This window comes from Betta splendens, chromosome 24, assembly GCF_900634795.4.
Source record: "Betta splendens chromosome 24, fBetSpl5.4, whole genome shotgun sequence".
Lineage (NCBI taxonomy): Eukaryota > Metazoa > Chordata > Actinopteri > Anabantiformes > Osphronemidae > Betta > Betta splendens.
In genome coordinates, this window is record NC_040901.2 from 1,546,811 (window position 1) to 1,571,555 (window position 24,745).

A 24,745-nucleotide genomic window follows, 5' to 3' on the forward strand; every position below is an offset into this window, starting at 1 on the left:
TGTCCTGATACAGCCCTTTTTCCTCTTTAAACACCTGTGTGAACACCCCTGAATAAACTGATGCTGCTTTGACATCGATGCCACACTCTGTCAGGTCTGACTCATAGAAGATCAGATTTCCTTTCTGCAGCTGCTCAAAAGCCACTTTTCCCAGAGACGCAATCATCTTCCTGCTCTCTGGACTCCAGAGTGGATCTGTCTCAGCTCCTCTATCATACTTGATGTTCTTCACTTTGGTCTGAACCACCAGGAAGTGGATGTACATCTCCGTCAGGGTCTTGGGCAGCTCTCCTCCCTCTCTGGTTTCCAGCAGATCCTCCAGAGCCGTAGCAGTGATCCAGCAGGCTTCGTGACATCTTGATGTGGGACATGATTGTTGTGGCCTGCTGCTCGTCTCTGAATCTCTTCCTGAAGTACTCGTCCTTCTGTGGGTCAGTGAACCCTCTGACCTCTGTCACCATGTCAACACACCCAGGAGGGATCTGATTGGCTGCTGCAGGTTGTGTGGTGATCCAGAGGTGAGCAGAGGGAAGCAGGTTCCCCCTGATCAGGTTTGTCAGCAGCACATCCACTGAGGTGGACTCTGTGACATCAGTCAGGGTTTTAGTCTTGTTGAAGTCCAGAGGAAGTCGACACTCATCCAGACCGTCCAAGATGAAAACGACCTTAAAGTGTTTAAACCTGCAGATTCCTGCTGCTTTGGTTTCACTGAAGAAGTGATGAACAAGTTGCACCAAGCTGAACTTTTGCTCCTTCAGCACATTCAGCTCTCTGAAGGTGAATGGAAATGTGAAGTGTATGTCCTGGTTGGCTTTGTCTTCAGCCCAGACCAGAGTGAACTTCTGTGTTAGGACTGTTTTCCCAATGCCAGCCACTCCCTTTGTCATCACTGTTCTGATGGCTCCATCTCTTCCAGCTGAGCCTTTAAAGACGTCTTCTGGTTTGATGCTTGTTTCTGCTCTGTCTGGTTTCCTGGAGGCTGTTTCAATCTGTCTGACCTCATGTTCATCGTTGACCTCTCCAGTCCCTCCCTCTGTGATGTAGAGCTCTGTGTAGATCTGGTTCAGAAGGGTTGGCTTTCCTGCTTTAGCGATGCCTTCAAACACACACTGGAACTTCTGCTTCAGGCGAGATTTAAGTTGATCCTGACAAACTGCAGCAGAAGATCCTGAATGAACAAGAAAATGATTATTATAAAGATAGAAGAATGAGAATTTAGTCCACATATAAAAAAACATAATGCTCTTACTGCTCTGAAGACAGTCAGCCAGCTCCTCCTGCTTCATCCTCCTCAGGAAGTTTACTGTGATCTTCAGAAATGCATCTCTGCTGCTCCTCCTCTGCTCTTCATCCTCACCATCCAATCTCTCCTTATCCTCCCTCTGAGCCTCCAAGCATTCTGGGTAATCTGGACTCAGAACCTCCTGGATCTTCTTCAGCTGCTTCTTCACAAACGTGACTATGTTTTCCTCCAGCAGCTGAAACAGAAACTAAATTAATGACCTGATCCAATAACATTAGATTAGCCAAACATCAGATCCATGTTGGACACACTGACAATTCACTGCATAGAGATTCAATTCAATTTTATTTATATAGCGCTAAATCACAACAAAGTTATCTCAAGGCACTTTACAAAGTAAGGTTTAAGACCTCACACAACTAAACCCAACAAATCCCACATACAACAAGCATTTATTTTGACAGCAACAGTGGAGAGGAAAAACTCCCTCTCTAACGAGGAAGAAACTTCCAGCAGAACCAGGCTGGATGTGGGCGGCCATCTGCCTCGACCGGTTGGGGTGAGGGGATAGAGAGAGAGTAAGGCACAGCAACAACAACAAGCAACAACAGAGCACAGGCAGGATGGTTGGACCAGGGACTGGATACAGGCAGGATGGTTGGATCCACAGCTGCCCATCACAGACACCAAACTTTGAGTCCAATGATACCTGTAGGTGAGGACAAAGTAGAGGAGAGAGAGAGAGAGCGGGAGAGAAGCACAACTACTGGAGAGAAAGAGACAAGGTTAGTTGAACATAAAACAATGATGGGAGGTTATTGCACAGAAGAGGTAGAAGGAAACAGAGGACCTCAGTGTATAAATTAAGTACCCCAGCAGTCTATTGCAGCTTAACTAAGAGATGGTTAGCATAAGGAACTATGAGGTATTTAGGATAAGAAGTAGTATGTGTATGTGAGTAGGAGAATTTTAAATTCCATCCTATATTTTACAGGCAGCCAGTACAGAAAAGCTAATGTAGGAGAAATGTGATCTCTCTAAGTCCTGTCAGAACTCTGGCTGCAGCATTTTGAATAAGCTGTAGGCTTTTTAAGGAGCTGTTAGGACATCCTATGAGTAAGCAGTTATAGTAGTCCAGCCTAGAGGTAACAAATGCATGGATCAGTTTCTCTGCATCGCTCTGAGAGAGGATGCTTCTGATTTTAGCCATATTTCTAAGATGAAAGTAGGAGGTTCTGGAGATTTGTTTAATGTATGATGTAAAAGAGAGATCCTGGTCAAAGATGACACCAAGGTTCCTCACAGTAGAATCTGAAGCTAATGTTATGCCATCCAGGGTGGCTATCTGACTCAGTAAATTATTCGACAAAACAGATGAACAGTAGTAGTTGTACATGTACAGACCATAAATATGGAGTCCAGGTGTATTTGGTGCTGCTGGACAGACTGAGCACTGGGAACCTCTGAGCTCTGCTGGTCCACTCTGTGGAGGAACCATGAAGAATGAGTCACAGGACAAGACATAAGAGATTGTGTTCTCTGATCCATCCCCTTTGGTGGGCTGCCACACATGGGTGTGCTCAGGACACACACAAGGATGGGTTTAACTGGAAACAAACCCAAGAAGTAAACGTCCATGAAGTGATGTTTTTTTTTTTTTTGTTCTGTCCAGCAGTTTAGCAAGCAGCATATATTACGCTGAATGCCATATTGTGATGGACAGCTTTGCTTTAACAAGAAGAGTATATATAGAATATATATACACTCTTCCTGATTTATGGTTTATTTAATGGTTTATTTAGCTAATCCAAAATGTGTGTGATGTTGCTGTGTTGGTGGACAGGTTAGGTTTCTGCTTTAGGGTGTGTATGCGGGGGGGGTGGGGTAAGGGGTGCAACCAGCTGCTGAAACCAAGCAAATCTGTTAAGTAAACAATCGGAGCAAAAAAAAAAAAAAGCAGGGATGTACCATAGGCTAACACATTCATAAATAAACAACTTTTGTACTGTGGTTTACCTTGGAGATTAATACTAATGCCAATAATAGTGCTAAGGTATGTGCACATACTCATACAAACATATACATATAATATACATACATATGTGCATTATTATACATATCCCATACTACTTAATAAAAGTCAAGGCATACAACACCACAATTTCCATATTCACACATTATTCATATTGGTAGTGATAAGTATCAATAATACTTACAGTTGGATTTGGAAAGTGTCCCACTACAAGGTTAGTAAGGCTGTAGCTTAACATTATTCACCCAAAGGGTGAGGCAGACGTTGGTGCATGAACAATGCCACTTGTGGAAGCCAGGGTGATGTGAGGGGCTCGGTCACTACGCCCATCCAGCAAGCAGAGGAAGGAATCCTAGCAGCCAGGGAGCCCACACACCTTCAGTTCCAGGAGGGCAGGTGTTGCAACCCAAGCCGCCCACACAGAGCCCCCCAGGCAGAGCTGCAGCAGCCACAGAGACAGCACCCGAGGCCAGAGTGGGCCACCGGGGGTCAACGCTGTCCGCCCCATGAGAACCAGGGGCAAACACTCCCCCCGGCGGGAGGGTCGGCCTGAAAGAGTAGAGCCCGAGGACCCACGGTCCGTAGGGAGCCCGCCAGAAGATGCCCCCGCGCCCAGAGTGGGGCCCGCCCCCAGTCCACCACCCCCACACGAGCGGAGCGGGGCCTACCCCATCGGCCCGACCTCATCCCCTGGCGCCACAGTGGCCTGCAGCACAAGGCCAGCAATTGATGGGGTCAGCAGAAAAGAGACCACCCAGGCAGACGATCATCGTACCCCGGGCGGAAAACCGGACCCCCCACACTTCAACCGCACCACACGCATACCAACTCACACAAACACAGACGCATACACCCATCCACATGTGCAACACACATCATCACATCAACACACACACACACCATAGACTCTCTCACAACAAACTAGTCAATCATACGTGAACCAACGTACTCTCAGATACATTCTCGCACCCACACCATTCGCTTGATCACATTCGTGGGGAGGGTAGGTCTCCGGCCTGCCGTCCATGTGGCCCCAGGCAGGGACCGCAGCTCCTCCCGAGCCCCAACTGGCCTCGGCCCCAGGCCCCAGTGAAGGAGTCCACCCCCGGCCCTAAATGTATGTGTATGTGGCTAAGTATGAGGAACTTTGGGAGATAGCCAATTCTCCGAGGGGTCCAGCAGACAGAGCCATCAATGGGAAGGCTCTGTCTACTGGCCCCCCGGAAGGAGCCCCCAGATTCCTGGACAAGTGTGTATGACTAATGCAATTAAAACTGCAGAGCATCCCACTTGGAAGGGACGGAACCACTTCCCAGTAGCCCCGGTCCCTCCATCAGCAGGACGCCCCTTGCAGACCTAAGTGGATGAATGCGGAGAAATGTAGTTGGGAAGCAGAGCACCAGGGTCCGCAGAGCCAGGTTCCCGACTGGCTACCCATCCCACCACCCCCCACAACCCCCAGCCAGGAAGGGACAGCCGAGACCCAGGGAGTGATGTTTGATGTGAGCAGTGAGTCAGAGACTCCCTGTAGAAGTGAAGCTTTACTGTCACAGTCAGTTGGCTCAGACTCAGCAGCTCTGATCAACATATCTCTGCCTCCATCTCTAAACAAGTGTAGAAATAAGGAGTCTGCTGAGATCAGACTGGTTTTACTAGGCAGCTCTCAATGTGAATATGTTGAACTGTGTGAGTCTGAAGCAGAGCTGCTGCTCACACTAGGAACATTTAACTACTTCCTACATTCATTCATTGTTGGACGTCAGCTCTGGTGCTGACACTGGGGACAAACAGTCGTCTACACTCACTGACAACCACATCACAAATTAAGTCTCCAGGAGTAACTTGCGTGCAGTGAAGATGCCTTAAGACATTTGGGCAAAAAATTAATTTGGAAACATCAGTAAACAGATTTGATTAGAGAACATTTGTGTTGACATCTGCCTGCAAGTCAGCACTTTATTAAAAGAGGAGCAGCTCCTGAGACGCTCTATAGGATCAGAGCTTTAGCTACTGGCTGAATAGAGATTTGATCAGAGCGTTTGCTGGAAGAACAGTGAATAAAAGCTTCTCGTTCACATTAACACCTCTAACTCACATCAGAAAGATCGAGAAATGTAAAGAAGAAGAAGTATTTATCATCATATAAACTTTGCATTGTATTGTTTAACTTGATTCAAATGAACAACTCACTTTGACTCTAATTCATGTTGGTCTTTAAAATGAACAATAATGTCCTTTGACCTATCGCTCTGGCAGGACATGCAGCTGGGTTCAGGTTCACGTCCAAGTTCAGCAGATTCTTGTCTCTGGTGAAACCTGAAAGAAAAACAACCTTGGTGACCCTCACATATTCAGTCCTTCAAAAATGACCAATAATACTAAATATGTGATGATGACATATTAATTAGTATCTGTGACTTGGAGACAGAATCAGTCAGATGGTCTCAGTCATCTCACCTCTGAGCTTTGTTCTGGCTCTCATGGTTTTCACGCAGACTGGTTTTAGAGGGCAGGGCTCCCTCCTCTCTGTCCTCAGGCTGACTCATGAATTCACCCTTTCTACTTTCAGGTGGAGAAGAAAAACAAATCAATTATCTGCACTGAAAGTCATCAACTGAAATACAAGGATGGTCTGATAAGTACTTAGGCCCACCGCACGATGGCGCCACTATCACAAGAAAATTTACTTTGGTGTAGTACATTCTCTTAGACAAATTTTAGCCGAATCGGACTTTTATTTTGACAGCGTGTAGAAGTGGTCATGTCCGTGGATTTTAGAAAAATAGAAATAGAGCAGTACCGATCGGTGATCCGATTCTTGTTTTTGGAAGGGAAATCGCGCGGTGAAATCAAAGAGCACTTGGATGTGTACGGTGACTTTTCTCCTTTGATGGCGACCGTCAAAAATTGGTTAAACGAATTTCAACGTGGTCGCACATCGGTTTTTGATGAGCCACGCCCAGGGGCCCCAAAAATGGCTACCACAGAGGCTAACGTGACAAAAATCCATGATCTCCTATTGGCAGACCGCCGATTGAAGGTGCGTGAGATAGCTGAGACAGCAGGCATCTCAAAAGACCGCGTGGGTCATATCCTGCATGAAATTTTGGGCATGAGAAAGCTGTCGGCGCGATGGGTACCGCGTTTGCTCACTCTGGACAACAAGCGCAACCGTTAGACCACTTCAGATAAGTGTTAGACGCTGTTTAAGCGCAATCCGAGGGAGTTTTTACGCCGTTTCATGACCGTTGACGAAACATGGATCCACTGGTACACACCAGAGACCAAGGAACAGTCCAAACAGTGGACTTCATCCAGAGAACATGCTCCGAAGAAGGCGAAGACTACCCTATCGGCCAGAAAGATGATGGCCACCGTTTTCTGGGACTCACACGGTGTGATCTACATCGACTACTTGGAGAAGGGCAAAACGGTCCCAGGGCTATACTATGCTGAAGTATTGGGCCGATTCGAAGCCGAATTGTAGAAAAAAACGGCCCCATTTTGCGAAGAAAAATGTACTCTTCCACTATGACAACGCGCCGGCTCACACCTCCGCCCTCGCCATGGCCAAATTGTTCGAATTGGGCTACGAAATGCTGCCCCATCCACCGTATTCTCCAGATTTGGCCCCGTGCAACTTCTTTTTGTTTCCAAACTTCAAAAAAATCACTTGCCGGGCAGAAATTCGAGTCGAATGAGGAATTAATTGTTATTGGTCCTATTTCTTTGGTTCTATTCCCTCGGTTCCCCTACTGACTGTTCCACGGCAATAGCAGGCATCCCAGACAGCGTTGCCTAGCGGATCCACCTCCACTGCTCTCCCCCCGGTTGCGTTCCTCTACGCCCACCTGATGAAGAGGGGTTTGGCATGCACTCTGCACGCATTGTCCGCCTGTGCTGCCGCAGCTGCTCTCGCTCCAGCGGATCATGTTCCTGTTCCTGTCGCCGCTCCAGCGGGTCCCGTTCCTGTTCCTGTCGCCGCTCCAGCGGGTCCCGTTCCTGTCGCCGCTCCGGCGGTTCACGTTCTTGTCACCGCTCCGGCGGTTCCAGTCTCCATTCCTGCTGCCGCTCTGGCGCCTCCGGCCCAAGCTCCAAACGCCGCCGTCTCTGTTCGCCACTCGGACCCAGCTACAGAAACCCAGCCTGCGCCGCTCCCAGCGGCTCAGACAACGCTCCAGACGACGTCGGCGAGGGCACGGTTACGGGGTCCAGGGTCCAGAGACCTCGGTCGTGGTGACCGAGCAGGTCTCTTCCCCGACAGAGGATTCCTTTGGTTCCCCTACTGACTGTTCCACGGCAATAGCAGGCATCCCAGACACCGTTTCCCAGCGGATCCACCTCCACTGCTCTCCCCCGGTTGCGTTCCTCTTCGCCCACCTGATGGACACTGCTGATTCGGCAGCAGACCATGGCACAAAGGAAACAACTGTTTGAGGAAGCAGCCGCTCTCATCCTGAGGGAACCTGCCCTGCGTGAGGCCCTGCAACTCCCAGGCCTGCAGCCAGCAGCCACACCAGGTCCTACGTCTCAGTCAGGTCAGTCATGTCACACTCAGAGCCCAGATCAGTCATGTCACGCTCAGAGTCCAGCCCAGTTGAGTAACGCTCAGGTTCCAGTCCCGCCTTGTCACGTTCAGGTTCCAGTCCCGCCTTGTCACGTTCAGGTTCCAGTCCCGCCTTGTCACGTTAAGGATCCAGTCAAGCCTTGTCACGTTAAGGATCCAGTCCAGCCTTGTCACGCTCGGGATCCAGTCCAGCCTTGTCATGTTCAGGATCCAGTCCAGCCTTGTCACGTTCAGGTTCCAGTCCAGTCAAGCCGCGCTCAGGCTATAGCCCAGTCGAGCCGCGCTCAGGCTACAGCCCAGTCGAGTCGCGCTCAGGCTACAGCCCAGTCGAGCCGCGCTCAGGCTACAGCCCAGTCAGGCCCAACGTCTACTCAGTTGAGCTCGGCAGCTGCACGCAGCCCTGCCGGCTCCGGAAAGGACGCCGTCCCAATCCCTGTTAGCTCCAGTGAGGAGACAGCGAGCAGCACTGCCGGTTCCAGTGAGGAGACAGCAAGCAGCACTGCCGGCTCCAGTAAGGAGGCCGCGAGCAGCACTGCCGGCCCCAGCGAGGAAGCCACCCCCGTTCCTGTCCCAGTCGGCTCCCGGCCGCAGTTCCAGCTGCGGTTCCCGGCGACCTCCAGGAGGAGGTCGCGCCTGCTGCGGTTCCCGACGACCTCCTGCTACCACCCTCCAGAAGAGGGGGTTTCTGTGTCCTATGGAGCCTTGGGGATGTACTCAGTTGGACTCTCTGCTCCTTTTGTATATGGACTTTGTTTCTGTGTTGACCCTCCTCCGGTCCTCCCTCCGCCCACCCTGCTTGTGTGCCAGGGCGGGGAGGGATTCGGTCCCTCCTCCTGAGACCACCCGCCTGCCCTGGTTGGGGGGGGGGGCTCCGTGGGCGCCGTGGTAGACGCCCTAGGGGGAGGGGTACTGTCAGGTTTTGGCCTTGTTTCCAGTTTTATTTTGAAAAGACTTAGTTTGTCATCCAGGTTGTGGTTTCAGTTTTCATTTCCTGTTTTATTTTGTAACACTTCCGATTTCTGTTCCTCGTGTTAGTTTCCGCTTTACTCCCGGTCCTCATTATTCACACCTGTCTGTAATTAGTAATCTAAACCAGTATATAGCCTCCACCTCTTACACACTCTAGTTGCCAGATTGTCGAGTCTCAGTACCACATTCCAGCGTTTCCGTATAACTAAACTTGTTGCACGATCCTGTCCGTATCTGACCGCCGATTCCTGCCAACACCCTGTCTGTACCTTCGCCTGGATCTACTGGTAATATTTCTGACTGTCTGACCACGAGATTTGCCTAGCCCTAGTCTGTACCTCTGCCGTGTTAACCTGTGTACCGAACCCCTGCATGTTTCCCGGACCTGATCCTGCCTGCCTCTTTCGTGCCTTTAAACTGAGCCTTCACGTTTATGACCTGGATCGCCTGACTACGTTTTGAGCAATAAACGCTGTTTGTTAATCACACACCTTGTCCGCACTGTGCATGTGGGTCCGACATCTGCCGAAGCCTGACACAGCTATCACACACTTACCATTTATGGATTTACAAACATACAGTAGTTGTACGTATGTAAGAAATTATAATTAGGATAGAATAAATCTACAACTAAACATATTGACAAAATTACCACATTAATTACATTTTGATAAGATTTACATTTAATAATTATGTAAAAACATATTTTCTACAAAAAAAGAATGATAAATTTACAACTTTAGTTTTTCTATTTGCCAACAAACAATATACAACTAATATTTACATATAATAATGAGAGGTATTGGTGTAAAATTAAACTTGGCTATATGACAACACAAGTTGAAACATATAGAGATAGATACACAGATAAAGGCCAATAGAGATTATGTCAAAGAGAGCTGTGTCCTGGTTTGCCATCAGTGCAATAGACTGCATACTCACCCACACAGACTTTGTACTTTTGGTCACAGGGAGAAGAGGTCAGAACTACAAAAAGAACCTGCCTTCTCCCTTGAAGGGTGTAAATGTGTTCTACTGATGCTCTCTCCTGTTAACGAATGATAAAAACATACTGTAATGAGCGGCTGTGGCTGCATGGGTGGTCAGTGATCTGCTATGACTGGCTGGCTGCTGAACAGGGTTTGAACAGAGGTTGCTGAGGTGATGCATGGACATAAATTTGATGATCGCCACAACTCAAACTGATCCTTTTTAAAATGGGCTGACAAACAGTAAGGATGGTAAAAGTGAGACAGAGGTTGATGGGGCAGACAAGTGAACAGTGAATTCTACAATATGCAAAGCAAAAGAACAATAAATACAAATTATTCTGACTTATTTTCATGACCATATACTCCCATCTGTCTTGCTGTTCACCACCTGCCTGGTTATTTCTCTAATCACCCTCCTCTCTCTTCTTCCTTACAAATAGTATGAAGGTTTTACTACAGTACACTACACCACACAGGAACAAAACCTCCACCATATCCACAGTTTACAATATTAAGAAAAGATTAATTTAAACAGAGTGGTGGCAAAAAAGTCAACTAACTTATAACCTGTGTTATAAAACTAAGCAAATAAGAAGAACCGAGGTGTGTATACACCTCATAACCTGATAAACTAGTTAGAGCTAGAAACTTCATGTGTCTTTGATCTGATTTTTAACGCTTTAATGTCCGACACCACATGAAAACTGCAACAGTGGCAAAAGTAGTTTCACTCCCAGCAACAGGTTGAATCCGTCCCTGAAACGTAGCGTCTAACACCCAGACAGGCGTGTGGTGGTTTCTTACCAGAGTCTCTTCTTCTAGTAGTTTGTAGTTTCTTCGGTTCTGAACTTATGTTTGGTTACTTTCGCTTTTGTCGCGATGAAAGGCTGAACTCCGCAAACAAATTCACCAACTAACTGAACCGGTTCGTTTACGTTTTAATTCCCCCACCACAATAAAAGCTGTGAAGCCACCGCAAAACAAAGGAGTTAGTGCTTGACTTCAGGAGGTCCCCGCCACCACACACACCTGTGAACATCCAGAGCTCAGACATTGAGTCTGTGAACACATTTAAATACCTGTGTGTTGACCTCAACAATAAACTGGACTGGTCAAACAACACAGACGCTCTGTATAAGAACAGCCAGAGTGGCCTCCACCTGCTGAGGAGACTGAGGTCCCATAGTGTGAGCAACCTGTTGTCGTTTTCTCGTCTTTCCGTTTTTCCTCAAAACGAGAAAATGAGAAACTGCTTTGAATCCAGTTCTGTGTCCGGTTTAGCAGAAAACATTTTCAGCTGGTTTGTTTTTAACATGGTGCTGTGATTAATTGCCGTTTGTCGCTTTTATAAAGAGAAACGAGAAAACCGATGTGTTTTGTACTTTAGCTTCATGACAACTTAACCAAAAAACGGCTTGATTCAATATGAGTCAATATCGCCTGGAAAGAAAAATATAAATCCATTACTTAATTTTCTCGCTTCTTGCTCCGTTTCAAAATAAGAGTCTCGCTTTCTTTGGCCACGTGTTCATGAGGAGTGTGTGTGTGTGTGTGTGTGTGTGTGTGTGTGTGTGTGTGTGTGTGTGTGTGAGGGGGTTCTTAAGCTTAATTTTCACTTATGAAAATGTGAAAACAATTGCACTTGTTTTGGTTGTTTTATAACAGTAAGAAGAAAAGCTCACCATGTGATCCACACAGTGTGTCACTGTAGCGCTGTGTTGTACAGTCTGATGTCTGTGGGGAGGAATGACCTGCGCTAGCGCTCCTTCCTGCACTGTGGGTGTAACAGTGTGGTGCTGAAGGAGCTGCTCAGAGCCTCTACAGTGGTGCAGGGGGTGGAGGGTTCTCCATGATGGATGTTAGTTTACCAGCATCCTTCTGTCCACCACCTCCTCCATGGACTCCAGTGTGCAGCCCAGGACAGAGCCTGTTTTCTGAACCAGCTTGTTGAGTCTCTTCCTGTCTCCGCCTGTACTGCCCCCCCAGCACACAACTCCATACAGGACTACTGAGGCCACCACAGTGTCATAGAAAGTCCTTAGCAGCTGTCTGCACACATCAAAGGACCTCAGTCTCCTCAGCAGGTGGAGGCCACTCTGGCTGTTCTTATACAGAGCGTCTGTGTTGTTTGACCAGTCCAGTTTATTGTTGAGGTCAACACACAGGTATTTAAATGTGTCCACAGACTCAATGTCTGAGCTCTGGATGTTCACCTGTGTGTGGTGGAGGGGACCTCCTGAAGTCAAGCACTAACTCCTTTGTTTTGCCGGTGTTTAGTATCAGGTGGTTGTTCTCACACCAGCCCACAAAGTCAGAGATGCCCCCCCTGTACCCCTGCTCATCATCCTATACACATCCAGCAATGGTGGTGTCATCCGAGAACTTCTGGAGGTGACAGTGGTGGGAGTTGTACTGGAAGTCCGATGTGTACAGTGTGAACAGACAAGGGGAGAGCACCATCCCCTGTGCTGCAGACAACCACATCAGACACACAGTCCTTCAGCCTAACAAACTGTGGCCTGTCTGTGAGGTAGTTGATGGTCCAAGCAGCCAGATGTTGGTCCACACCTGCCACCTCCAGCTTCCTCCTCAGCAGTGATGTCTGGATGGTGTTAAAAGCACTGGAGAAGTAAAAAACACGACTCTCTCTGTGCTCCCAGAGGACTCCAGGTGAGACAGGGCCCGATGCTGCAGGTAGATCAGGGGTGGGCATTCCTGGTTCTGGGCCGCTGTCCTGCAGGGTTTCTCTCCCTGCTGATCACCTTCATCAGGTGTGTCACTCAGCTTTTTCACCTTCAAGGTGATCAGCGGTAACTGGGGCAGATAGAGTTGGTGAGTAGTGTGTTGCATATAAATTTACAAAAATCATTATGAGCCGCTATTTTAAGCATATTGACCTCAGTGAGATCAATCATATTGTGTTATAACATTAAAAGACTCCACCAGTTACATCACACGGGTTTGTACAGTATTTACCTTTTTCTTTTCTTACTTTCACTTAGGCTTCATAGATAGCTTCATGTGAGCAGCAGGCTGCATGCAGTGCCTGAAATGGATGGAGGAGCCTGTGTACACTGAGGTTTTGTCTGCAGCCCTTGAGTTGTTTAAGTAATTATAAAAAAAACTGCCACATTTATTGTTTGATTGCTCCTGTTTATGCAATTTGTAAGTTAGCGTTTTATTATCATGCAGCACCATCATCTGTTTTTCTTTTAATAATTGTTTTTTGTATTCAGAAATAATGAAAAGGCTGTTGTTTGGAACTGTTTACTCCATGGCTCACAATGCTGAACATCTAACACACTTAGAGGATGTTCTGGTAAACAGTGTGAAATGAGGCTACAATTGCAGTTACTTCTTCCAAATCGGTTTTTAGGTAAAAAATGAATTTCTTTCCATTCTGTTTGTATTCATGTTTTTTTTTGGCTCATTTGTCAGTTTGTGGCTCCAGTGTTGCTTTATTCTTTATGTATCCTCCCTTCTTCTTCCTGATCAGTAGTGGAACATTGTATTACTGTACATTACACAAACAAAGAGATCCTGATGTCTAATTGCAGCTTCACTTAATCAAATAGATTTTTTGTTTGTTGTTTTTGTTTTGTTTTAGGTATTTTTAGATTTTTACTTGGTTATTGTTTCTGTATGCTCTCAATCTGCTTCAACAAATATGGTTTATTATATATGATTATCATAACTATTGTTACAGTTATTGCTACCACAGCTACAGTATTATTAATAAACACTTTCCTCAGTAGCTCAGTCCTGTTGTTATTTAAAATTCTTTGAGCATGAGCAGCACAAATTCATACACACATGATAATAAAAAATTGAAAGGTATCCAAAACAAAATGGACAGAAAAAAATCTAACAGATCTTTAAGCATTTTAAAACATAAATTAGAGCAGATTTAGTTAGAGACAACTCATTTGACTACATGCAGTGTTCAACTTATTCTGATATTTAGATAAATGGCTCCTTCTAGTGGCAGGTCCACATCCCACATGCTGAGAATCATCAGTGGTGTGAATGCACCACAAATACACCTGTACCCATGTTACAAAGTATGCAAAGCACTTCTCCTAATACCAGGACCTCTGATCCTTTTACACCCCAGTGGCTACAGGGATTCACTGGGAGCCTTAGTTATTAGACTCCATCGTCACAAAGTCTAATAAAGTCTAATAAAGCCAATGCCATCGGATGCAGGAAGAGTTATATGGACTAGTCAGCCTTTCTACATGGCTTTATTATATATTTATTACAAATAAACAATGACAATGGAAACTCTAGAAAAGAGTTAAGTTTACAAGAACAGTGTAAACCAAGTTATTGTCAGCTTGAAATCAATAAAACTAAAGAAAGAGGTGGATTTCAGTAAGTTCAAGACTTCACTCATCTTCATGTCTGAGCTGGTGATGGTTGTATTTTACTAAAATTATGTTGGTGTCTTTCCTGCTCAATTTGATTATTTTAAGCAGATACAGAAAGAAATGATTATGGCTGATGTTTCCCATAGACAGTCTATTTGAGGTATGTGGTGGAAATTTTGAAATAAAGGCAGATGAGAGAGTTGTCCTTTTGTGCGATTTATTAAAATAATAAAGAAAATAACAAATAATGAGGAAAGCAAATCAAAAAGCATGAATGTTGATCATGCACATCAACAAACCAAAAACCAGCTGGGGAGATCAGTGCACACACCACGAAGGTGTGATGCAAAGAGCCTACGATCCTCAAGTTGCTTCTGCCTTTTAACCCCTTTCTCTGTCCGACTAGGGTGGAATGTCTTTCTAACCCAATCAAATTACATGCACCATCTCCTCCCTGTCGCAGTGTGTGTGAAGATATTTACATTCTCACACCTGCATTGCTGACATCCAACTATCTGTGAGAAAGGAGCACCAAGTCTCAACAGACAGAGACACAACTCCCCGACCTTGGGTTTGGGAGCTAGAGTTGAGAGTCTATCCGGCAGAGACAACCATTGAACAATCTAGGTGAAATGTCAAATGCATACAGTAAGACAAAACACAAGATATTAATTGCAGAACATAAGTCATAAATCGTATAATACCTGCATAGAAGTAAGGTAGACACAATTTTTCCCATAACAGGTAATACTCACTGCCCTTTGTTTATTATGTTACACCGTGCAGCTCACTGTCGGATATCACAGAACCCATGTAATGATGATATTATGGATGAGTGACTAGAGGAGCGTTAGGGACTGATAAAGCTTTAATACTAGTCAGTGGTGCGATAAATTAACTTCTCTAAAACAGTTCTGAACAAATTTGTGTTGTTAAGGTAAATAAACAGATTTAATTATAATGAGTAATTGAATAATGAAATGAATTCCCTGTCATTTATGTAGTCTCTTCAGAGGAAATATGTCAGCCAAGATACGTCACATGCAGAAATATGCCCACTGTGTAGGACTGTTTTGTATTTAATATATGAATATTTGCTGTGTATATGAATATTTGGTATGGCTTTGATTCTTTTAGATTTCATTCAAGTGTGAATGAAATGTTACTGTCACATCAGATCAAAAAGAATAGAGACAAGGTTTATTATAGGATGAACACGGGGTAATTTAGACATGTTTGGTAGGACTGTGTCACGAACGCACGGATGAGGACCCAAATACACAGCGCACACAGCTTGACGGTGGTAAAAGGATGGTTTATTCCAGCTACGGGGTCAGATCAGGCAGAGTCATACACAAGAGGTTATGCGGGTTTAAACGAAGTCAGGCAGAGACAGCGTCAGGGACAGGCAACGTTCATACACAAGAGGCAGGTTTACAATACCAAGTCGTCAGGCGGGGAGTCGTGATCAGGCAGGCGGACAAGGTCGGTAACATGCAGAGCAGAAGACCAGGGCAGACAAGACAGGCAGGGATTAGGCAGGCTCGGAATCAGCGGACAAAAACAGGGTACACGATACACGGCAGGACAGGATCAACGAACTGGGATATGATGATAACACACATACGACGATCTGGCGAGGTACTGGGGTGAGAAGTGGTGCTTAAATGCAAGGTGAATTGATACTGATGAAGTGCAGGTGTGGACAATGAGCAGGTGAAGCAGGAACAGCTGTGACATGACGTAAACCGGAAGTGAAGCTAGAACAGAAACAGAAACCAGGAGACTACCAAAATAAGACAGGAAATGGAAACTGGAACCCAAAACATGATGATATGGCCAATGAACGAAGTACTTTAAAAAAAAACTGAGAACAGAACCAGAACCTGACAGACTGACTACAAATAAACTAACTGTCTGTGTTACAGGTCGTGGTGGAGAGGTGGTGGAGAGAGTCTTAGCAGAAAATGAAGCCCCAGTGGCTTTAAACAACAATGGTCCGTACTCCCAGACTGATAAAAATGGTCAAACCTAACCGTGTTTAATTGAGCTCATAACCTCTAAGCCATTAAAGATTTGAACTCTTTACTTTCTTTCTTTTACCTTAAGTGTCCTATTTTAAAGCCTAAATCCCAAAATAATGCTAAACCTTTTTAAGGCCTTGTCGTCAAGTAAACTGTAAATACAACCTTAATTATATTACTCAGAAAGATAAGAAACTTTCAAGTCCTTTTTGTCCAAATAAACTGTAAATTCAACACTGAACATGTCACAACCTGAACAGAGCAGTGGTTCAGAGGTTAAGAGGTTGTTATTGTGAAGTTGAAAGTTCAAATTTTGCATGATTCTAGAAGCTTTTAGACGCTGCTCTCAAAGTGTAGGCTTAAAAGCACGCCAGAAGCATCTCCAGGTGTGAAGGGTTCCTCAGTGGTGTACTGGGTAAGACGATGAGCGTAAGTCGCAAGGCGTGCAGACAGATGATTGAATCCTGGGCACTGCTGGTTCCTGGACCACACAAGAGTCCTGAAGGGACTCCACGAGGGGCCGTGTCCTCCCTGCGTTTCCAGAGAGGTGGAAAGGTTATGAAACTGAAAAGTAAAACCAACTAGAATTTTGATTTTGAATGACTAAAACAGTTTCTAAAGGTTGGAAAGTATCATAGCCAACATACTAACATACTGTAGCAAGACATTTGGAAGTAAAGGTTACATAGCGTGTGGTGCTTGTCAGTTAATGCTTGAGAATAGAGAAATTCTTATTATATTACAGCACACAATCTGGAATCAACTTTAGCTACTGGCTGGATGGAGGTTTGATCAATGATCAGTGTGTTTGCAAGAAAAACAGTGAAAAAAGCTTCTCCCTCACATACACTTCAAATAAAATGAAATGAAATGATTCACAGAAAGATCAAGAAATGTGAGCAATAACAACAATAACAGAGGAAGATGAAAGATAATGGGAAAAGAAAATTCAAATCCATCTGGGAAGATCAGGACATACAGCGGAGGTTTAATGCAAAGATTACACAATCCTCAAGTTGCTTCTGCCTTGTGAGTTGTCACGACGATCTCTGTCATGGACAATAAAAATGTAGAGATAACACAAAAAAACACACAAACACAGGCACAGAGCTAAAAGGCAACACAGGCCAAGAAAGATCTGAGCAGTAAAGCAGCTGAGTGTGATGAGGTCGTAAAGATGGGAGTCAATAGCGCAGGGAGAGGGGAAGTGTGAGGAGAAGCAGCATCCAAGGCGGATTAGAGATAAGAGAGTCCACTCAATGAGCACTAATCTCATTAGAAGATATTTCAGTGACTGCTCCTGTGTTGTCTTTGCTCTTGCTGCCTTCCTGTTTTCAGTGAAATCACGAGGAAGGGAGAAAAGCGTTGGTCCTCGCTGTAGCAACCATACTAACCCAGATGAATGTACACGTATGGTGCTTGGATATCTGCTCTTAAAACCATTCATGTCAATAAAAACCTGCTTTTTGTGCTTCTTTTATCCATCATCCTTGAAATGTATGTATGTCTTAAGGCTACGAGAGCCAATTGCCTGTATTTGTGAATCATGAAGAGACGTTATATAAGATATTATCTGTTGTTGTACAGTGACGCTAACATTAGATTCTTTTACTAAACGAGATGAAAATATATATCAAAACATAACAGGTATGTGTGGGTTTTTGTACAGCTACGTATGAGTAGTACGGGTTGGATATATTTTATAAAATATAAATATATATACTATACTATATATATTTATACTATACTATATACTATAGGCTTAAACTTGTTTACATTGGATTTAATGTCTTTCTATGTGTCTGTGGTCACAGTTTGTGAGACTTGTCTTATTAAACAATAGGGGTTTCCTCTGTCTGTAGCAATGTTTTTACATAACTTTCATCTTTCGCCGCTCTTGTACATTAGGACGAGTAAAAAGCTAAAAGGATGTAACATCTGTTTGATCACAGGAATTATAGTACAAGATGAAACATTTTTAAATAGTGTAGTATAGAATTATAGTCAAATATATATAATATAAAACCATTACCTGCCCTTTACCTAAACATATTAGTACTGTAACTATACAACTACCAAATCATGAAAAGCTAACTAGCAATAATATTTTCTTGACTTTTTTGCATAAAATTTTAGCATGGCCTTCTCCAGTTTAAATACAAATGAAAGATAACATAGTTTAGATCAAGATAATTTTAGCATTTAAGATCAAATAAAATTAAGACTAAGATAAGATGAGTCTGATGTTGATTTGCTGCTGTTCGGTCCCATCATGTTGAGACCGGTCGCTAACAATATTTGTCCTAATCCGAGCTGCTGTTAAAGGCACTTTTTTCACCATGTGATATTATGATTTTTTTCATTTGTGTAACAGCAATGAAACTATTTGTTTACAGAATAACATCCCTGTATTAATGTCAGTGTTTTTGAGGCATATGTTTACTTTCCTCAGTGTAAAGAAATAAAACAAACCATGTATTTACTGTAAATTCTTTTTTCAAGTCAAAGTCGCACTTCCCGTCTGAGAACGTTGTCCTCTTTACACTGACTCGCTTGTTCTCTCTTTTTTTAGTAAATAAACGAATCACTAGCGGGACATCAGCTAAAAAAAGAGAGCATGGACACAGAAGGACAGAAAAAAGAGCAACTGACACAAAAAGAGCAGATTTGCAAAAGGAGCCTTTCGCGGTGTGACAGGAGGCGAGGAGGACACTTACTGTATGGAGCTCCGAGGCCGGAGCTTCTAGTCCACGGGGACAAGTCCCTTCTGGCTCTAACCCCTAAAAACCAGGCCTTGCTGACTGAAGGAGAGCAATTAGACAGATCATCATAAAAACATTTTATTTTTGTATACTTTTTTAAGTTTATGATATCCAAAAAAGCTAACTCTAATGTATGTATATACATATTATATGTGTGTAATATAGTATGTATGTTTAACAAAAAAGGAAAATTGTTATTGCAATGTAGAAGAAGGAGGTAAATGATGCCTTCTTCTGCTTCGTCCTTTGATTGTCCACCTCCCTCCCCCATCGCCCCCTGCTGGATGGGGCAGGAGCCATGGGGAGTGGGCCGACCAGGGGGAACAGGTCCAACAGACATGTCACTATGTGATTGTTATGGGAAAACGGAGCAGTCTTTATTCGAAGCGTTTCGAGCCTGTCTTCCACTAACTGACTGCGGTAGTGTAGTTTCTACTTTTCTGGTTAGTTTTGTCAAGTAGTCAGCATTTTGTGGATTCCAGAAAAAAAAAGAAGCATATGAATGAAATACATATTCTTACATTTGTCTGTGCAAATAGAACTAAGAGGGATGGAATTAAACCTTTCTATTCGTATGGACTTTGGTGGCATCCTTCTGTATTCAAACATTGTACTAATAACATGCTGTCAGGTATGGATGGAGAGTCAGTTTTAGCCATTTACTAATGTTGTATTTATTGTATTACCAGTAAAAAACATTTATATATAAATATAGATATATCTATTTGTGGTCTGCAATTCTTGCCCTTAGTTTTTAATTGTCATGCAGGATCCAATGCACTGTCAATGTATGTTCAGTTTTCTACTTGTGTGAAGTTCTGTTGACATTTCTATGGTTTTGTTTTTCTTTAGTTCAGCTACTGAATGTAACTTCGAAAACTCTTAAACTTTTTAGGTAGATGTTTTTATATACATACAGTAATCTGTAAATTATAAACATGTAGATGATATAGCAAAATGTTTCTGACAATATGCTGGACTTCTTCTTCTTCTGATGACCCAAACAGACTGTAATGCCTTGGCCAGACGAGAAGAAAAGAGAGGAAGGAAATGAGAAAAAGAAATGGAGGCGGACGACGGACGCATTTAAAAATAACACCAGTTCTCTGCAGCCGTAGGGATCTGGAGGGAGAGACTTCAATGTAAATGCTACGGGATCAGTCCCAACCTTTGTCAGCCAGGGGTTTGAAAAATGTATAAACGCAAGGAGACGTGGCGCAGAAAACCACGGGGAAAGTAAATATATTTCAAATGGCAGGAATAACAGAAACTTCCATTTGTCTCTGAGAACAGACGCTGGGTCTCCACTGTAGAGCTTCCTACTGCAGGTCAAAACCACGGAGAGTCTGATCTACCTTCTTTACCTCTTGTGACGTGTGTGTGGATTCAGAATATTATAAATCCTGTCCCATGATCATTGTTTAATGTGAAAAACGAAATGTGACATTGTTATTGTCTGTGTTCAATGTATAATGTTACAATGTGTTCCACTCACTGGCATTTTATTAGGTTCACCTGCTATTGAGGAGTTTGAATGAGGTTTTTATTATGTGGTGGCACATGAAACACTCCAGTAAGAATGAGACGATGGACGTGTAAAACAGTCCCATTAATAGCAGGGTTGTCATGTTGAATGGACTTAGACTGTGCAGACGTACCTAATAAAGTGGCCGGTGAGTGTTTATCATTTCAGATCGTACATATATGCAAGAGTCATGCGAGAGGATACGAACCTTCAAAACTTTGTAGTCACTTAGAAATTAGTTTTTGACAGAAAACCGGATTTTTGAACAATCAATATATTAAAGAGATCCAGTGTAAAGCTTGTTAATACTGTCTTCTAATGAAAGCCAGTGTTCAGATGGCAGTCAATGAAAGAGGTGCCAACGTTTACTGTGTTGATGCTTCCGTTGGCTCAGCTCAGATGTGTGTAGGAATACAGACAGCTGTCTTTTTAACCAATGAAATCCCTTCATTTGTTGTGTGTGATATATTGAAATGATCCTAGTTGACTGTATGTTGGAGCCCTTTGTTTGAGAAAGTGGGTCATGACCAGATGTTTACTCCTCATCATCGTCTTTATTCTTTCTTGTCCAGTTTATCTTTGCAAACAAACTTGGACTCTCGTGTTATTCTTTTGACGACTGTGGCTCAGTGTGAGGCCTTTCAGTCGTACATCCCAGGTATGCAAATGCATTTATTTCTCTCTCAGCTGAGCGTGTGCGGCCGGCGGCTTTGTTTTCAGTGTCGTGGACGAACCCCTGGAGGAACGTCTTAAAGCATCATAGACTGGGACTGAACCACTGCGGGTGCATCCCGCGGACAGACTTTTTTTTTTAAATTTCTCTCCACCCCATCGCTCGGCAGAAGAACTCCCTGCGGTGGGATGAACTAACGGATACTGGAGAGATTAAACGGTGTGAAGCAGCATTCATTCTAGCTGGTATTCTCTATAGCTGATTACTGTACCCTTCTGTTTAAGCCAGCATGCTGTCCTTACTGTGACCCCCGAGGCCTCCCACCTCCCATCCACATCCTCTCCAAGAAACCCCTGCCTTAAATTAAACAAAAACACCCACAGAAAAACTAGGGCATCGAACCTTTACCTGCATTACAGTACACAGACTCAATGTTCCCTACGCTTCCTACCAAAACAGTCAGTATGTGTGTTTTCCTCTTTGTATTGTGTATACCTCAGATAAAAGTCCAAAAGCAGCTATTATTATCTGACACTTCCTGGCAACCAGACCCTCCATCCTCCACTCCCAGTCTATAGCCTATAGAGCCTGACTACAGCTACAGTTCAGCCAAAACCACACCTACCTCCACCATAAAGGCCACAGTATACTTGCTGCAGAGACAGTTTTTGTGTGGGCTCGACCTAAAGGCTGCATATGAACGCTTCCCATGTGACCGATTATGCATTATCAGCTTAAAGCTCACGCCACAGCGGTACATTTCCTTAAATGGTAATATAGATCATTGCAATTATTGTATTTCTTTAAGTAAAGTTCTGGTAAACAGTGTGAAGTAAGGCTACAAATGCAGTTCTTTCTTCCAAATTGGTTTTAAAGTCAACGCAAATTAATTTACTTGTTGGTCATGATGATGTATTTTATTTCCTGTGAGATCTGTCTAAGTGAGCACAAACGTAAAGACTATGCATCAAGCATAAATGTTGAAAAACATTTAAATATTTATAACTGATATATACATATATATGTGTATAAGCTGCACTATCAGCCTGTTTGGAAACAGGAATGAGTGGGCGAGACGTTCTGCCTTCAAACGAGGCGTGAACATGTGGGAAGCTACAGGCTGCAACAGCTGGATGTGGAGCATTGTTGTGATGATGGAAGAGCCAGTCTTTCCTGCTTCCAGTTGTTTTCAGCTCATCTGAGCTTCCCAAAACTTGCTCCATTCGGATGCTCTGACGCTTGCAATTAAGTATACTGTTACCTTTAAAACCCATGTCATTCCCCAAACCTCAGCAGCCTCCCTGTCCTATGCAGATCCCCGAAGCAAAAACATCTGAATGCTGATTATTGAGTAAAAACTAAAGAAAAACTGAATTCTTCCATTCTGTTTGTGTTTGTGGGCTTTTTTTTGTCTCATTCGTCAGGTTGTGGGTCCAGTGTTGCTTTATTCTTTATGTTTCCTCCCTTCTTCTTCCTGATCAGTAGTGGAACATTACACAAACAAAGAGATCCTGATGTCTAATTGCAGCTTCACTTAATCAAATTGTTTTTTTGTTTGTTGTTTTTGTTTTGTTCTAGGTATTATTAGATTTTTACCTGGTTATTGTTTCTGTATGCTCTCAATCTGCTTCAACAAATATGGTTTATTATATATGATTATCATAACTATTGTTACAGTTATTGCTACCACACCTATTATTAATAAAAACTTCTTTCCTCAGTAACTCTGTCCTGTTGTTATTTAAAAGTCTTTGAGCATGAGCAGCACAAATTCATACACACATGATAATAAAAAATTAAAAGGTATCCAAAACTAAACAGACAGAAAAAAATCTAACAAATCTTTAAGCTTTTAAAGACATAATTTAGATCGGATTTAGTTAGAGACAACTCATTTTACTACATGCAGTGTTCAGCTAATCTGATATTTAGATAAATGGCTCCTTCTAGTGGCAGTTCCACACTCTGACACCACCACATGCTCAGAATCATCAGTGGTGTGAATGCACCACAAATACACCTGTACTCGTGGTACAAAGTATGCAAAACACTTCTCCTAATACCAGGACCTCTGCTCCTTTTACACCCAAGTGGCTACAGGGATTTACTGGGAGCCTTAGTTATTAGACTCCATCGTTCCAAAGTCGAATAAAGCCAATGCCGTCTTCAAATGTCTTTGTTTAGTGGATCCCATAATCAGTCTCTTTGAGGTAATACTCGCTGCCCTTTGTTTATTATGTTACAATGTGCAGCTGTAATGGAAAAATTGTACTTTAATGCTTCTTGTGTTCATTTCTGACTCTGCATAGTGACCATGCATTCTGTACTTGTTGATTAGACCCAGAACTGAGCATTCTCAGACAGACAATCTCCAGTATCTCCCTCTCAAGGTGACCGATTGTTCATGGCCTGAGTCTACCTTTTAACCCTGGGCTCTGGCTCCTTTCTGTCTGATGCCTCACCAGACCCAAGGCTGTAGCCTTGTTTATTCCTTGTGTAATATGAACATCTTCACCCACAGTGTGATAAGGAGATTCCACCAGGTCCAGGGAAAAAGGTTAAAAGGCAGAAGCAACTTGAGGATCGTGGGCTCTTTGCATCACACCTTTGTGGTGTGTGCACTGATCTCCCTAGCTGGTGTTCTTTTTTTTATTTGCTTTCCCCATTATTTTTTTTCCTTTCTTTATTATTTCAATAAATCACACAAAAGGACAACTCTCTCTCTCATCTGCTTTTTTATGGAAAATTTCCACCACAGAAATTGACGTCTACGAACAGGGTCCCGCGGCAGGTTGTCTGGACGGTGTGACCAGGGACGATAGTCCTGAGGACTAGGGTCGCTCAGCCTCCAAACCTCTACAGCTGTTCTGAGTGGGAGGACTGCTCACCTGTCTGGATCGCCTCTGACGGGATCCAACGAACTCAATATCCAACCTCTACTCGGCCCGGTGAGAGAGATTCCGTTTTGTTGCGACTTGTTGAAGAAAAAAAAAAAAAAAAGGAAACGGGTTTGAAATTGGTTTCAGGTATTCGGGTTTACTTGGCTCTGATCATTTGGTTTAGGGAAAGTAAGGCAAATAACAATTAATTCTAAAACATCCCCAACTAGACTAAAACAAACAACGACAAAAGAAAAATATAATTAGGACTAGAGATAATATTATTTCTAAAACGACTATTTGGCTGAAAACCAAAAATAATATCCATCCATCCATCCATCCATAATTATTAACCCATCTTAATTAGGTCAAAGTCTGCCCTGGTGGCCGAGACGGTGGTTGCTAAGGGTTGGCTCGTGGGACCGAGCTTGTTTTGTCTGTACTGAGGATACAGACCAGTGTGCAGATCTGAGTGCAGTCCAAAAGGTGTGGACAAGAAATAAAAGACGGCTTCTGAAATACGGAGCGCGTTTGCAGGGGGAAGTGGTTTTGAGATACGAGGGTCTTAGAGGGGCCTGACGGTGAGGGACCACTTCCGAGAACCCTGTCGCTGATCTGAGCGGTTCCCTTTCTATGGAGACGTCCGTGGAAGAGAAACTTCGAAAAAAGGTTCCGGCCGGAACACAAAAAAGTCTAAGGCAGAAAACCG

The 24,745-nt window shown here is 43.8% G+C and overlaps 4 protein-coding genes across 29 annotated transcripts in view; 2 read left to right on the forward strand and 2 right to left on the reverse strand.

Moving 5' to 3' along the window:
* LOC114850884 (NACHT, LRR and PYD domains-containing protein 12-like) overlaps window positions 1-24,745 on the forward strand; it is a 369,265-nt gene that overhangs the window by 157,440 nt on the left and 187,080 nt on the right.
* Window positions 1-24,745, reverse strand: part of LOC114846254 (protein NLRC3-like) — a 78,839-nt gene that overhangs the window by 41,949 nt on the left and 12,145 nt on the right. The gene's annotated exons all lie outside the window — the stretch shown is intronic.
* LOC129603679 (uncharacterized) overlaps window positions 1-24,745 on the forward strand; it is a 258,884-nt gene that overhangs the window by 18,741 nt on the left and 215,398 nt on the right. The window lies entirely within an intron of this gene.
* LOC114849852 (NACHT, LRR and PYD domains-containing protein 3-like) lies at window positions 76-10,714 on the reverse strand. 6 transcript variants are annotated; one of them, XM_055506265.1, is made up of 7 exons: window positions 10,608-10,714; window positions 9,754-9,859; window positions 5,733-5,834; window positions 5,466-5,591; window positions 2,648-2,726; window positions 1,250-1,478; window positions 76-1,168 (listed from the first exon to the last, which is right to left on the reverse strand). In XM_055506265.1, the coding sequence occupies exons 3-7, from the start codon at window positions 5,819-5,821 to the stop codon at window positions 213-215; spliced, it is 1,479 nt and encodes a 492-aa protein (XP_055362240.1). In that variant the 5' UTR covers window positions 5,822-5,834; window positions 9,754-9,859; window positions 10,608-10,714; the 3' UTR covers window positions 76-212. The 6 variants fall into 6 exon arrangements, with proteins under 6 accessions (XP_055362240.1, XP_055362238.1, XP_055362237.1 ...); XM_055506263.1 differs by having other exon boundaries at window positions 5,733-5,837; XM_055506262.1 differs by having other exon boundaries at window positions 9,754-10,033; window positions 10,608-10,709.